This window comes from Carassius carassius, chromosome 30, assembly GCF_963082965.1.
Source record: "Carassius carassius chromosome 30, fCarCar2.1, whole genome shotgun sequence".
Lineage (NCBI taxonomy): Eukaryota > Metazoa > Chordata > Actinopteri > Cypriniformes > Cyprinidae > Carassius > Carassius carassius.
Genome location: NC_081784.1, coordinates 25229646 through 25243769, shown reverse-complemented (window position 1 = coordinate 25243769; position 14124 = coordinate 25229646). Strand labels below are relative to the sequence as shown.

Below are 14124 nucleotides of genomic sequence, written 5' to 3'. Positions count from 1 at the left end.
GGCCCAACATCTGATGCAGAAACCATGACACTTCCTCCTCCACCTTTCACTGACTTCTTTATGCAGTTGGGCTTCAGTCATTCCTCAGTTTGACAGAACAAAATGCTTCCCATCAGACCCAAATAAAATGGAACTTGCTTTCATCATTAAAGTGAACTGTGGACCAGTTCTTCTCTCTTCACACAACATGCTCCTCAGCAAAGGTGAGCCTAGATTGGTCACTGCCAAGTGTGCTTTGAGTTGTAATTCTTTAAATCCCAACCCTGTTCACCACTGAACTGGTGAGCAATAGTCAGGCATGATTCTCCATTGAGTGTCTCTGCATTATCCGGTCTTCTCATGCATTTGACTTACATGGACCACCAGCCTTTTTGGGAGACTCGAATGAATTAGTGACATTTGAAACCTGAAACCACAAATTTGGAATAACCAATATTAACTTGGGAGGTCTCTGTAATTGTTGATCAGGTCTTTTTTAAATTTTTATGTTTTTATACTGTTCTTCAGAATTTAATTTATGAAATATGCTTAGAAATACTGCCCCTAGTGCAGACACTGTCCCCGTCCCTTTTACAAACATACATTATTAGATAGATTTTTTTAGTCAGTAAAAGCAGTGTAATCGGTCTCTTTACTGGCTGGTAGCTGATATGACATTGTGATTGAGTAGTTAATGATACTTATCGGAGTTTCACAACTTAAAGTAGGCCTACATAAAACACTTCATTTCCAGATGGACTTAAAGAAAACACCGTTCAGGGAGTCAGATTGATTCAACCCAGTACAGGCCCATTAACTTTAATTAAATGGTCTTTAATTAGCCAGACCTTTCTAAGTGGCATCTTATGTTAGACTAAACCTGAAACATGGTTATTTCCAACACTGTTATTCCTAACAAATTTATATATATAAAAAAAAAAAATTGTCATTGGTAGACATTTTGGCAAACCTCACACCAAATTAAACGGGACACAGTTACGCTCTTCTGAGACAAACAGTTGAGTTTCAGTCCATGTTTTAATTACAGTTAGAAGACTGATCATAAAGGAGACCAAATTACAAATTCGTACGTAACATATGAAACCATAAAATATTAAAACTAAACTATATAAACGAATGAGGACGATTCATGTGTTTTTTAAGGGTGGTCTTCCAGTGTCTGTCAAACAGAAGAGGAGTCATTAACTACACAACTTCTTCAAACAGGACAAAATCACCAGGCTCAAGATACACAGATGGGCTCATAAAATGTTAACGCAACCATAATGACATTTCATTGACAAGAAAATCATTGTAATTTCTATTATATTAACAATTACCTGTTAGGACAACCATATATAATTTGTCAAGCCAACTTTAAGAAACATTTTACAGTAAAGCCAAAACCATTTTTACATAGAAGCTAATCGAAAGGCCTAAACGCAATGACGTGGCGCCACCATGTGGTGTCTAACTGCATGAGAGAGTGTAAATACACAACCCCAAATATTCCTGAGCCTTCAATCAATACCCAACAGAGAGCAGGAACAGAGAGTAGACGGCTCAAAACAGTGCCTTTTAGAGCTGATATTGTGGGAAAGAGGGATATGGAGAGTTCAGAAGTTCACTTAGTTTGTAATCTCAGTCGCTGTCAAACTTAATGGAGTTCACTGAGGTGGAGATTGCACCTCCTCTATAACTGCCACGCTTCTTCTTGGTCTTCTCATGCCGGAAAGATTTGCCCTTGGTAAATTTAAGCACATTGTTGGCTTTCTGGCCCCAGTCACCGTTGGCTCCCATCTGGAAGTAAAGAACAGAAGAGTCAGACCTTTTAAAAGCACTATACACGTATGTCTCTTCACAGTAAACGTTGGGCTGACATGCATTAAAGTTTATTGTCTTACCTTTGCATCGAATGAATTGTTTGCCAGGCGGGGATCCAGCTCAATTTCCTCGTCTCTTACTCTACGAAAAGGAGCATTGGTTTCCTTTAGAAGTCACACAACAGAGAAACAGAAAACGTAATTAAGAACAAGTGCATAAGCAAACAGTGTGGGTACTTGTATTTCCAGTAAGAAGGGGCATGGCTGATTGTAAATGTAATGTTTCTGGCTTCCAGTGTCTTCTGCTTCCAGCTATTTCTAGCTGTACAAAACCGCTTAATATTGCAAATTACGGTTTTAATGCATTTTCCTAATTATAAACACACTGGGTTGTAGCAGCAAAAATTATATAATCTTCTCGTTATTTCCCTACCGCGGCTAATGAAGCGAAAGTCTTGCATATTCACAGAAAACAGCTAGCTTCTGCACTGAAAAATAAAGAGGACTTGCCAGTGTGGAGCGAGGAATGCATGTGGTGTGGAGCGAGGAAAACTCATATGCATATGTGAGGAACCAGATTCTCTGGGCTTTCATGCGTTTAGACTTCATCTAGCCACTCTCTGCTGTAAGGATTGGTGGAGAGCTGCAGAGATGGCTGATGAACCTATCTTACGAAGGCCTTTCTCCCCTGATTGCTCAGTCTGGCCAGGTGACTAGCTTTAGGAAGAGTCCTGGTTGTGCCAAACTTCTTCCATTGGACAATTACGAAGGCCACTGTGCTCCTGGGAAGCTTCAGAAATAGTTTTTGTAGCCTTCCCCAGATCTGTGCCTTGCAGCGATCCTAGAAACATCTCCGCAACGATCAAGAGAAATGTGAAGCGGCTGAGCTAAATTTCAAGAGCAGAGGATCTGGTAAGTGTCTGGTGTGTGATGTGAAGCACCAGTGCCACTTTAATCAAAGCAAGAATCACTGGATCAATAAATACTAGGATACAGACTTCAGTGTTATGTGAATTAGAATCGCCCCCCTCCAGATTCCCAAACTGACCCTTGGGTGTGTTTGAATATGCACTGTACAAGAGCCAACATCAACATAATCACGGTCGCTCACCTTCTGTTTGGTTCTGGGAAAAGTCTGAGGTGTGGAGGTGGTGATTTTGTTCTTGGGGGTTGTCGTTTCTTCCTCTTTGCCCTTTTTTTTGCTCTTTGTGCCTGCGTTCAAAGAGAAGAGAACCAGAAGAACAAAATGTGAGTGGTCTACAAAAGGGCTAGATGGTTTAGAAGATGATCAATATCAACAGTTTTCCACTGATATGGCAACATCACACTGTGCCCTAACCAGATGGAGCAAATGCACTCTTCCAAGCTGAACTGAGTCTGTTGACTTGACATTTGTTTGGATGAGTGTCCTACATAAGCAGCAATTCAAATCATAGGTGTGCTGCCAATATTAATCCAAGACAGCAGACAAACCCAGAAGAACGTTTACTGCAATTAATACAATATCCTAGTACTACTGATGATATTTGCATGTGCATTTTTATGCTTATTAAAATATCACATTGTTAGCTGTATGCTAAGGTTTACTTTTGACATTAGTGGGGACATAAAAGCAGGATATTTCAGCTAACGGTTTACTTTGTTCATTCAGTTTAACAACTATGTTAAACAACTCAGGACGCCGTTTAAAATCCTGCTGAAAGACGTCTTCCGGTTCCCAACAGTCAGCAGAACTTAGGAAAAAAAAAAGTTTGTTTGAAATCTGGATATTTACAAAAACGCATGGATTTGCTACAGGGGGCCTTTATTCACCCCCCGAAGCCATGTGAGGGACGTTTTATTACAGATGCGTGCATTTTATTTGACATCTTCTGAACTGTTGACAACAAACACCCGCTTACACCCATTGAAAGGCTAGGTAGAGCAAGGACAATACTTAACACTCCGATTGGATTATTCTGAAAGAGTGAAGTCACATACACCTGGGATGCTTCGAGGGCGAGTAGAAGATGGATGACAGGTTACATTTTAATGTTTTTATTAGTCAGCTGAACCCACTCGATGCAACTTCCTGCTATGTTCATTCAAACCATGACAATAAAAGAACTGGTGCACATCTCAATTGTTTTTCTATGCAACTAAATTTACATCTTTGATTGGTGCGCTCACATTTTTCACTCACATGTCGAGTTAAACGAACGTAATTTTTCCATTGCACTGACCTTCATCTTCTGTGCGAACAGCCCCATAAAATGTGCGGATGCTTTCGTCTCGCACGTAAGAGTCATGTTTTAAAATTATATGATAAGTTAAACTTAAAATAGATGTCTTAAGACTTTATCCTACTATCCTGCTGCCCTTTATCATCAAGTATAAGTAGTGCTTTACTGTTGTTTTGAGGAGTCACAGGAGAAATCTGACGGGTTTGATCGAGTAAGTAATCAGAACTGGCCTGGGAACCAGTACCAAACAAAACACCTTGCTATCAGACATACGGAGTACTGTGAATACCGTTTGTTGTGACAGGAGTCTCCTCTTCTTCAGATGAAGAGTCCTCAGCTTTGGCCTTAGCAGCCTGTGCTTTTGTAGCAGGTGGGGTCTTCACAGCTGGGGTTTTAGGAGACTCCTCTTCATCAGAGCTGCTGTCACTCGAGGATGAAGACTTTGCCGTCTTTTTAGCCGGCGTCTTCGCTGCTGAGGTGGCTGTTTTTGTTGTAGCAGCCTTTCCGTTGGGGACGGCAGGCTTGGCGGGAGTCTTCTTAGCCTCGGTCTCAGAGTCTGAGCTGTCAGATTCAGAGCTACTGCTCTCGGCTTTCTTCGCACTAACTGGAGTCATGGCCGGCTTAGCTGCTGACGCTGCTTTGGGGGTCACAGTAGTCTTTACTTTCTTCTCATCTTCACTGGAGCTGTCCGAATCACTGCTGCTGGACTCTGCTGCGTTCTTACTGGCTGGAGCAGGTGGTTTGGAGGCAGAAGCAGGGCTCTTAGTAGTAGCAGCCGCTGCTGGTTTGGATACCGGTGTGGTGGCGGCTTTCTTCTGCGGTTTCTCATCATCTGAAGAGCTGTCTGAGTCCGAGCTGCTTGCCGCTGGTTTACCGGTAGGTTTGGCTGCAGGAGTTGGTTTGGCTAGGGCAGGTTTGGATACCGGTGTGCCGGCAGGTTTCTTTTGAGGTTCTTCATCTGAAGAGCTGTCCGAGTCCGAGCTGGATTCGGCGGGTTTGACTGCAGGTTTAGGAGTGCTCAAAGGCTTGGACGTGGCTGCTGGTTTAACTGGGGCTTCATCTTCAGAGCTGTCTGAATCTGTGGGAGAGAAAACAGAAATATAATCTAATCCAATCTTGATAAACCGCACTCAAATTATAACACTATTTCTCGAGATCTTTTAATTCACTGCCACACCATTTCAGACCTAGGAAAGCTTAAGGCTTCAGAAAAATTGGTATAGCCTTGTTATTTTCTCTGTATGGAAAAAGAGCATCATCTCCTTTAGCATTTCATTTTCGACAATCATAAATTTGAATGAAATGAAGACAAGTAAATAATGACTAAATGCAAAACTTTTCATGGACGTGATGACAACGGACCTGAACTTGAGGAATCGTCTTTCTTAGCAGGGGTCGTCTTTGGAGGAGCAGCTTTAGCAGGAGCAGCCTTGGCTGGGGTTGGTTTTGAGGCCGGTTTGTCTTCCTCAGACTCGGAGCTCGATGATGACGATTCTTTTGCAGTAGGCATGACTTTAGCGGGCATTTTCTTGGCTGGCGCAGGTTTAACTGGGACAGCTTTAGCAACTGGTTTCTTAGCCTCCTCTTCATCGTCAGAGTCTTCAGAGCTAGAAGATGAAGCCTTGTCTGCAGCAGGGGTGACTTTAGCAGGTGTAGATTTAGCAGATGCTGCTTTAGCAGGTGTAGATTTAGCAGATGCTGCTTTAGCAGGTGTAGATTTAGCAGATGCTGCTTTAGCAGGTGTAGATTTAGCAGATGCTGCTTTAGCAGGTGTGCCTTTGACAGCAGGCTTTGCTGCTTCGTCCTCTGAGCTTGAAGAATCGGAGCTTGAAGAGTCCTTTTTCTTAGCAGGAGCGATCTTTGTAGGTGCTTTCTTAGCTGGGGCTGCTTTAACCACAGCCGTTTTAGCAGCTGGTTTCTTTGCTTCATCCTCTGAACTTGAATCTGAGGAAAAGAAAGCAGTTTATTAGCACTTAAAATTTACTGAAAAATGAGCGTTTAGTATACTATTGTCATTCTGCATTATTGACACAATTTGCCTAATTAATGCTGTACAGTTGCTTTGCCTCAATCTGTATTGTTAAAGGTATAGTCCACCCCCAAAATTAAAATAGTCATTAATCACTTACCCCCACACCCATGTCGTTCCCATAAAACCCATAAAAAAAAAATGCTTTGTTCGTCTTTGAAACACAATTTAAGATTTTGAATTAAAACCTGGAGACTGTCAAGTAAATTACACTGTCAAAGTCCAGAAAAGTATGAAAGACGTTGTCAGAATAGCCCATCAGTGGTTCAACCGTAACGTTATGGAGTGACGAGAATACTGTTTGTAAGCGAAGAAAACAAAAATAACGACGTCATTCAACAATTCCTTTGTCTCCTCTGTGTCTCTCCACATCACTCAAACGGTCCTCGCTCATCTGTGTGAGCCGCGCCACAAGCATGCGCTGATTCTGTGTATTTATGTCATACTTTTCTAGACCTTGAGAGTGTATTTTACTTGGCAGTCTTCAGGTTTTCATCCAAAATATCTTAAATTGTGTTCCAAAGACGAGTGAAGCTTTTACGGGTTTGGAACGACATGAGGGGAAGTAAATAATGACAATTTTCTGTTGAGGTGAAGTATTGAGCGTTATTTAAATATAGGTGACTTGACAAAAAAATAAAAATGGTCTCCAAAAACAGCTGTGTGTGGTTATTATCAGCAGAGAGGGCATTACCAGAGCTGTCAGAACTGGACGAGTCCTTCTTAGCAGCAGCTTTGGGAGTCACAGTCTTAGCTGGAGCTGCTGGGAGACACACAATAGGAAAACATTCAAGAAATTATATTTTGCGCTAAAAAAAAAAAAAAAAGAAATTAGGGGAGTTAGTTTAATGGTTAAAGTTAAACGATTTTCATTCAAACCAGAAAAAAAAGTGGCATTGCAGTAATGAGAATCACCAGTGATTATGAAAAACTAAGCATACAACATTTAGACTAGGAATATAGCACTACTGCTGTATTTAAAATAAGGAAAAAAACTTCCTCCAGTTTCACAGTTTTATAAATGTATCGCATGTAAAACTAATGTTAACATGCTTGTATAAAGCCCTGAAAGATTTACCTAAATTCATAAATAGACAGGATCTTACCAGAATAACTAAAAGCACAATGAATACTAACTGCAGAATTATTTTAGATACATTCAGGACTTTTTTTTTCTGCAAAGGGTTCTCAATTAGAGAACGTTAACACAGGGGGAAAAAAAGACCCACAAGAGTTATTTAATTACGGTTAGAGCTAATTTAAAAGTTTAACATTTTACTTATGATTTTCTTAGGGAAAACTTTATTTTGGGACCAAACATGCAAATAAACCTGAAAAAAAAAAATCAGTTTGTTGCTCTGCAGCCTGAAATAAAGACGGACACAGTTTGTGTTTTAACCAGTTGTATTTACATCTAAGTGAAAGATATAACACCATGTCAGTAAAAAAAAAATCACCGAGTTGGAAAAATAGCTTCTGCACTGAAAAATAAAGAGGCTTGTCGTGAACCAGCATAATTTCAATTTTTTCTGACATGTTTGTGTTTTATCTTTCACTCGGATGTTATAAGTTGCACTGAGTAAATACAGAAGGATTTAAAAAAAAAAAAAAAAAAAGAATTCTTTTCTGTCTTCATTTCAAGCATTTACATTTTTCATGTATTAATTTATAACCATTTATTGATTTATTTATTGTGCTGAAATCATGCTTTGTGTACAGTCCTTACACAAATGAATTCATAACATTTATTCTCTCTATTGAAAATATAATTAAAAGTTCATCGATGGAAATGTGTAAAATTGAATTCTATATTTTATTATTATTATTATTATTATTATAATAATATCTATACTCTTACCAGGAGCTTTGACTGGAGCACGAGCCGTCAGTGTTGCTGGAGGTGGGACGGCATTGAATTGACCTGGAAATAGAGATTATCTTCAATTTCATGTTTGTCTCCACTTTTTCCTTATATGATTTCTAACCATGTTCAAATGCTTACAACTTATACTAATGGTGATCATTGTCAGTATAGCGTCCAAGATCACTGTACTGGTTGTTTGGGAAGACTGTCAGAAGCCAGCAAACCCCATTTCTTAATGCAACTTTAATGTGAATTATTTTTTTTTAATTAGTAGTAATACCAGTCTTGGGTTTCTTAGTAGGAGGAGCATCTTCCTCATCTGAGGATGACTCCTCACTGCTGGACTCTGCAGGTTTAGCTGGAAGGGTCTTCACTAGGACTGGTGCTTTTACTGCGCTCTGTGATAAAGTAAACAAATGTATTCATTTATTTTGTGTTCTGAAAAAAATAAAAAATAAGTCATAAGCTCCATTATGGTTACAATTTTCAGAAATGTTTTAAATTGTTAAACAAAAAAATCGATTAGACATCCTTTTTGCATATTAAAATGTAATTTAACCATTAAAACAGAAAACCATAACAAAAACTGAAAAAGCAGGATTATGTTGGGCTTAAGTTAATGTACCTTCACTGGAGCCTCGTCCTCTGATTCACTCGAGCTATCCTCGCTGCTGGAACTGGGGTCTTTCTTCCTGACGGGGGCTGCAGGTCTCACAGCGGCAGGCTTCTGTGCAACAAATCAACAAGATCCAGCTTCAGGAAGAGGCATCCTAACACACACATACCACACACACTCACTTAAACAGCTACAGCTTCCTGACCTTTGCTGCAGTTTTAGCCTGAGCTTCATCCTCCGAGTCGCTGGAGTCTTCAGAGCTGCTGCTCTTTTTAGCAGCTACAGCTGCTGGCTTCTTTGGAGCAGGAGCTTTCGCTGTTAAATGCATAATAACATGTAGTTAAATACTTAAAACATTCAAATAGAAAAGTTATTTTAAGCTGTAAAAATACATTGTAATTTTACTGCTTTTATTGTATTTTTAAGCAAGTAAATGCAAACTCGGTGCACAAAAAACAGCTATGTACCTTGTACTTTGACTTTCTTGGCAGGTGCAGCTTCTTCACTGCTCGAGTCCTCACTACTTGAGCTCTCAGCAGCTTTCTTGGCTTTCTTTGCTGACGGGCCGTTGACCGCCGAAGGGCCGCTGGGGACTGCTTTACGCTTTTTGGTTTCTGGGGACCTTGAGCAGGCAAATAATGGAAATTACAAGCCAGCAGTACAAAACTAGAAGTACTACCAAACCAAGAGTGACCTACAGTTATCACGGAAATAATTCTGAGATACCGCGTGTACATACTTCACCCAAAAATTGAAGATGTCCAAGAGATTGTCCTCATTTTGGTCTTGAGGTTTCTAATGAGATGAAATGGATACAATTGTAAATTAATAAAATATAAACTTTAGAATACTAAAACGTACATAAGTATAAGTGCAACTAAAACCTATAAAAGTACAATTAGTACAACTTTGTTTTCTTATTAGAGACACATTGAATCAAGACTTCTGTGGCTAAAGCTAGATAACAACCATTTATGTAGGTTAATTTTTTTTTTGATTAGCCTTGGCCTTAAGTTCTCCCTTTCCTCTTTTTTGTTTGTCATCTGTTATATCATTTTATAATTCTTAACATAACAGACCCGACTAAACGTGTTGAAAAAGTCCTATCTTTAAAGAATCATGATGATTTTTTTTTTTACAGTCAAGAACAGGTTAAATGTGTAAGAAAAGCGAAGCTGTAATGACACCGGCCAAATGATACAAAAACCGTCAGAAGTTAAACGCATTTAAACGCATCTTTAGCGCGGCTCATAAACACGTGTTTCACACAAGCTGCGTGTTAATTCTCTTCGCGCACGAGGGGCTCAAAGAAACACACAGAACGACTCTTACCACTTTAGCCTGCTTTAAAAACTCTTTCGCGGCTTTGGCAAACTTGTTTTCCACGAGAAACGAGTACACATGCTGGTAGAGATCGCTGGGCACCGTGCTGTCTTGCGCCATCTTCGTTGCTCTCGTGCGGAGGAGGTGCGCGATTGGCTTTTTCTCCGTCACGTGGAGCAGCTGAAAATGGCGCACAATAAGTGCGTCACACTACTTACACGATCGCGTTACGGTGCGTGTATCTTTTGGTCATTTGATTTTCTACTTAGAAAAATAAGTAGTATCATATCTTATTCCATATTTTATTCATATGTAGATCTCATAGGCTAAAGTAAAATATAAAATTCCGTTTTATTGGTTATTGATAAAGTTATTTCTTCTGCAGCAGCCGTGAAATATATACGGTATATACATGACTACATGTTATTTTGTTTTGTATGTTGTGTAATCATAGGCTATATCATACATTAGGCTTTAATGGCCGATATAGAGGAATAAGGATCTCACACCCAGGAAGGAGAACTTCTGATAGCTTTTAAGTTAAATCAACAATATCTTTATAACAGTATAAATATCAGGTTCCTTATCTCCCATGTATTTCTTAAAATAATATTTAAATGCTTATTTTTATGAACAAAGCTCTGTGGTAAATTATACCACACACTGCAATACAATGATGATTAAAAGCCTAAACAGGCTACCTAAAAACCCTGATATTTAGCATAATTTGATCATTTAGAATGCGTATCAAATACGCATTCTACAAGGTCTCCAAACACGACTCTCGACACACGCACGGAGGATACTTCTCCGTCGACTTCCACGCATCGCCGAGGATCGTCAGCGAGCTGCTGGATCACCTCGAGCGGGACATTGACGTGCTGCGCCCGACAGTCCTAAAGAAAGACCCCGAGCGTCCCCAGTCGCAGTGCTGCGGAGCACAGGCGGCCAAACCAAAGACTGCCACCTCCAGATAAACGTGAGGATCCCTGGCAGAGGACTAGCATTGCTTAATTTCAGGTGCTGCTTTGATATGCAATGAATGAAATCTGCGCTGAGGTGTGCACATGCTTCTAAGAGATAAAACATAGCTCTAAGTTCACAATTTTTTTTTTGCTTTTAATGAGATGGTAGTTGTGTCATAAGTAACTTCTTATCTTTTCCCCCCCAGGACTGTGAAGATGTGCTCATCTCCTGGATTATGTGAATGGACTTTCAAAACAAGATGTCAGCATCCTTTTTATAGTTCGTGCATTTATGTCAGCTAATTGTGTAATGTGTGTTTCCACAAAGAACATATGACCTCTTTGCGGGATCAGCGGTTTTGGAGTATTTAATTTTAATATGACAAATGCTGCTTCAATAATTACGTGCTCATAAATAAATAACATAAACACGATGTTGTTTATCTCAGTCTATGACAGTTATACTGTTCCACAAAAGAAACTTGGAAATAAAAAAAATACATTGAAATCAGGATACTGTAAGATGAGGAGTAAGATGAACTTTTCCTTTTAGAGAACCTCAAATAAACAGTCACCAAAGAAAACATAAAGCACATCAGTTTACACATAAAAAGTGTTTAATCAATTCAAAGCCAAATTAAATAAGAAGTAAAACGTACAATGTAATTTTCCTCAGTTTCTTATCATGACATTCTGAATTTTATTATAAACCTGATTTGTTTTTCAATCTTATTTCTTGTACAGTGATTTTATTCATAATCTTATAGAAATGTTGACCTTGACTAATGGCATCATAGAGAGGGGGGGGGGGGGGGGTTCTGAGATGTTTTTTGTTTGTTTGTTTTTTAAAATGTCTTGTCTTATAAGAATCCATTATTTTAAAGGTTAAAATTTAAGAGGTGTCAAAAAAAAAGAGGAAGAAATCCATATACAAATGTCATACATTTGGATTTTAATGGTCAGGTTACATTTGGCACACAAGATATATAGAATGCAGCCATGTGACCATTTTATAGTTTATTATTATAATTATTTAGGGCAAGCTGTACCTAGTCAAAATAATTTTAGATAAACGAAACATAAATATATTATTATGGAATAAAGTTAAACTTTGCAATAGATTTATTGTTGTTGAAACCCTGATATAATTTAGTAATGAACCACATGTAAACCAGTTCTGTTATTAAAATATTCATTTCCCTTATTCAAGTAATGCAGAACAGACCTCATAATAATGCTTCTGTACTTGGGAACAAAGAAACAGCAGAACACACACACACACACACAATTATTCTTGTTATTATTATTATTATTATATAAGTCATTGTAATTGAAGCCTCTTGTTCTCCTCTTGTATTTAGTATAAGTGAAATGTTATGTGTATTAGTTATGAGACTGTTTCGATCCTACAAACCATAAATCAATGATCATGCAAAGTAAACGGCCCAGATGTACAGCGAGTTCAGGTTTATTGCACAGAGCTTTCCAATAACCCTTTATATCTAGCCTTTGTTTCATACTTTATGCTTTTATTTAGGTGGTTTCTGCTTTGATTTTGATACTTAATATGGGCTGATATCAAGTGTCAAAGCAGAAGTGAAACCCTGGTGTGCCTTGGTTGTGGAAAAGTTCATTTATTTCAGTAATTCAACTCAAATTGTGAAACTTGTGTATTAGATAAAATCAGTGCACACAGACTGAAGTAGTTTAAGTCTTTGGTTCTTTTAATTAAGATAATTCTGGCTCACATTTAACAAAATTTCAACAAATTAGAATATGGTGACGTGCTAATCAGCTAATCAACTCAAAATGGTCTCTCAGTTTGGTTCACTAGACACAATCATGGGGAAGTCTGCTCATCTGACAGTTGTCCAGAAGACAATCATTGACACCTTTCACAAGGAGGGTAAGCCACAAACATTCATTGCCAAAGAAGCTGGCTTTTCACAGAGTGCTGTATCCAAGCATGTTAACAGAAAGTTGAGTGGAAGGAAAAAGTGTGGAAGAAAAAGATGCACAACCAAGCTTTATGAGGATTGTCAAGCAAATTTGATTCACGAATTTGAGTGAACTTCACAAGGAATAGACTGAGGCTGGGGTCAAGGCATCAAGAGCCACCACACACCGACGTGTTGAGGAATTTGGCTACAGTTGTCGTATTCCTCTTGTTAAGCCACTCCTGAACCACAGACAACGTCAGAGGCATCTTACCTGGACTATGGAGAAGAAGAACTGGACTGTTGTTATTGGTCCAAAGTCCTTTTTTCAGATGAGAGCAAGTTTTGTATTTTATTTGTAAACCAAGGTCCTAAAGTCTGGTGGTAGGGTGGAGAAGCTCATAGCCCAAGTTGCTTGAAGTCCAGTGTTAAGTTTCCACAGTCTGTGATGATTTGGGGTGCAATAACATCTGCTGGTGTTGGTGCATTGTGTTTTTTGAAAACCAAAGTGACTAAACCTGTTTACCAAGAAATCTTGAAGCACTTCATGCTTCCTTCTGCTGACCAGCTTTTTGAAGATGCTGATTTCATTTTCCAGCAGGAGTTGTGGCACCTGCCCACGCTGCCAAAAGCACCAAAAGTTTGTTAAATGACCATAGTGTTTGTGTGCTTGACTGGCCAGAAAACTCACCAGACCTGAACCCCATGGAGAATCTATGGAGTATTGTCAAGAGGAAGATGAGAAACAAGAGACCAAACAATGCAGATGAGCTGAAGGCATAAAACCTCAGCAGTGCCACAAACTGATCACCTCCATGCCACGCCGAACTGAGGCAGTAATTAAAGCAAAAGGAGCCTCTACCAAGTATTGAGTACATGTACAGTAAATGAACATACTTTCTAGAAGGCCAACAATTCACTGAAAATGTTTTTTTATTTTTTTTTATTGTTATTGGTCTTATGAAGTATTTAAATTTATTGAGATACTAGTTACATGTAATGGTGTTATGTAATTTACTTACAAAATAAATTTGTAGTTACAGTTACTTATGAAAATGTTAAGGATTACGAAGGGGATTACATTTTAATATGTACACACATCCGCATACAGATTTAATTGATTTCTTTCCCAAATTGCCCTGACTTTGAATTTCCGCGATGTGGAAAATACAGTCTAGTTCGTAGAATCCAGTGTTGGGAAGGTTACTTTGGAAGTGTAATAGGTTACAGATTACAAGTTACCCTATTTAAAAATGTAATAGTAGTGTAACTTTTTCAGTTAATTTATTAAAGTATTACTTTTGATTACTTTTCTAAATTTCTAATGAATGTTGATTTTCAACTGTTAATCATTTTCAAACATTTA

The 14124-nt window shown here is 38.7% G+C and overlaps 1 protein-coding gene and 1 long non-coding RNA gene across 7 annotated transcripts; one reads left to right on the top strand and one right to left on the bottom strand.

Annotated features, from left to right (window-relative positions):
- Nucleotides 1–998: 998 nt before the first annotated feature.
- Nucleotides 999–10041, bottom strand: LOC132110963 (nucleolar and coiled-body phosphoprotein 1-like). 6 transcript variants are annotated; one of them, XM_059518111.1, is made up of 15 exons: nucleotides 9866–10040; nucleotides 9273–9328; nucleotides 9001–9155; nucleotides 8739–8848; nucleotides 8543–8644; nucleotides 8198–8315; nucleotides 7912–7974; nucleotides 6748–6816; nucleotides 5795–5968; nucleotides 5387–5764; nucleotides 4996–5102; nucleotides 4314–4869; nucleotides 2914–3014; nucleotides 1884–1967; nucleotides 999–1779 (listed from the first exon to the last, which is right to left on the bottom strand). In XM_059518111.1, the coding sequence occupies exons 1-15, from the start codon at nucleotides 9974–9976 to the stop codon at nucleotides 1621–1623; spliced, it is 2343 nt and encodes a 780-aa protein (XP_059374094.1). In that variant the 5' UTR covers nucleotides 9977–10040; the 3' UTR covers nucleotides 999–1620. The 6 variants fall into 6 exon arrangements, with proteins under 6 accessions (XP_059374094.1, XP_059374091.1, XP_059374093.1 ...); XM_059518108.1 differs by having other exon boundaries at nucleotides 4314–4367; nucleotides 4401–5102; nucleotides 5387–5968; nucleotides 9866–10039; XM_059518110.1 differs by having other exon boundaries at nucleotides 5387–5968; nucleotides 6748–6813; nucleotides 9866–10039.
- Nucleotides 10042–10622: 581 nt separating this feature from the next.
- On the top strand, nucleotides 10623–11253 carry LOC132111208 (uncharacterized). The gene is made up of 2 exons (XR_009424760.1): nucleotides 10623–10876; nucleotides 11028–11253. It is a non-coding gene; the product is annotated as an uncharacterized LOC132111208 (long non-coding RNA).
- Nucleotides 11254–14124: the final 2871 nt, after the last annotated feature.

Bases quoted from the DNA above. Each gene is read 5' to 3' on its own strand.
- LOC132110963 (XM_059518107.1), bottom strand. From the start codon at position 9,976: ATGGCGCAAGACAGCACGGTGCCCAGCGATCTCTACCAGCATGTGTAC. The intron at 9,156-9,272 runs GTATGTACACGC...TGCCTGCTCAAG, and splicing joins ATCTTCAATTTTTGGGTGAA to GTCCCCAGAAACCAAAAAGC. The intron at 8,849-9,000 runs GTACATAGCTGT...TGCATTTAACAG, and splicing joins CAAGAAAGTCAAAGTACAAG to CGAAAGCTCCTGCTCCAAAG.